Consider the following 329-nt stretch of genomic DNA (forward strand, 5'->3'; position numbering starts at 1 on the left):
CCAGCGGGCTGCGTCACGTCCGCGCGCGCCGACCCGCGCCCGGCCCCGCCCCGCCGACCACGCTCAACCGGCGCCGACGGTGGCGGGCATGGCAGTAACGCCGCTCGCCGTTGGTGGAGGGCGGCCTGCCCCGAGCCAATCCCGGCCACGCCTGGCCCAAGATGGCGCAGACGGGTGGGAGCGGCTTGGCGGTGTCGCCATGTTGGGGTTCATTTCGGCTCGTCAGGCTGGGCTCGACGATCCAGGGCGGTTGCGCCGGGCCGAGGCCACCCGGAGGTAGCGGGGACCCGTAGGGAGTGGGGACCGGTGGGGAGCGCGGGGCGGCGCGG

At 76.6% G+C, this 329-nt stretch overlaps 1 protein-coding gene across 2 annotated transcripts in view; it reads left to right on the forward strand.

The window, feature by feature from the left end:
- The first annotated feature begins 87 nt into the window (after positions 1 to 87).
- The window catches only part of ERCC8 (excision repair cross-complementation group 8), a 29,803-nt gene continuing 29,561 nt past the window's right edge, over positions 88 to 329 (forward strand). For both annotated transcript variants that reach the window (XM_010580548.1, XM_010580550.1), the window contains exon 1: positions 88 to 276. In XM_010580548.1, coding sequence (XP_010578850.1) covers positions 89 to 276 — 188 coding nt within the window. In that variant the 5' untranslated portion in view covers position 88. The remainder of the gene's footprint in view (positions 277 to 329) is intronic.

The sequence above is a fragment of the Haliaeetus leucocephalus genome, unplaced genomic scaffold, assembly GCF_000737465.1.
Source record: "Haliaeetus leucocephalus isolate CR32 unplaced genomic scaffold, Haliaeetus_leucocephalus-4.0 Scaffold722, whole genome shotgun sequence".
NCBI lineage: Eukaryota > Metazoa > Chordata > Aves > Accipitriformes > Accipitridae > Haliaeetus > Haliaeetus leucocephalus.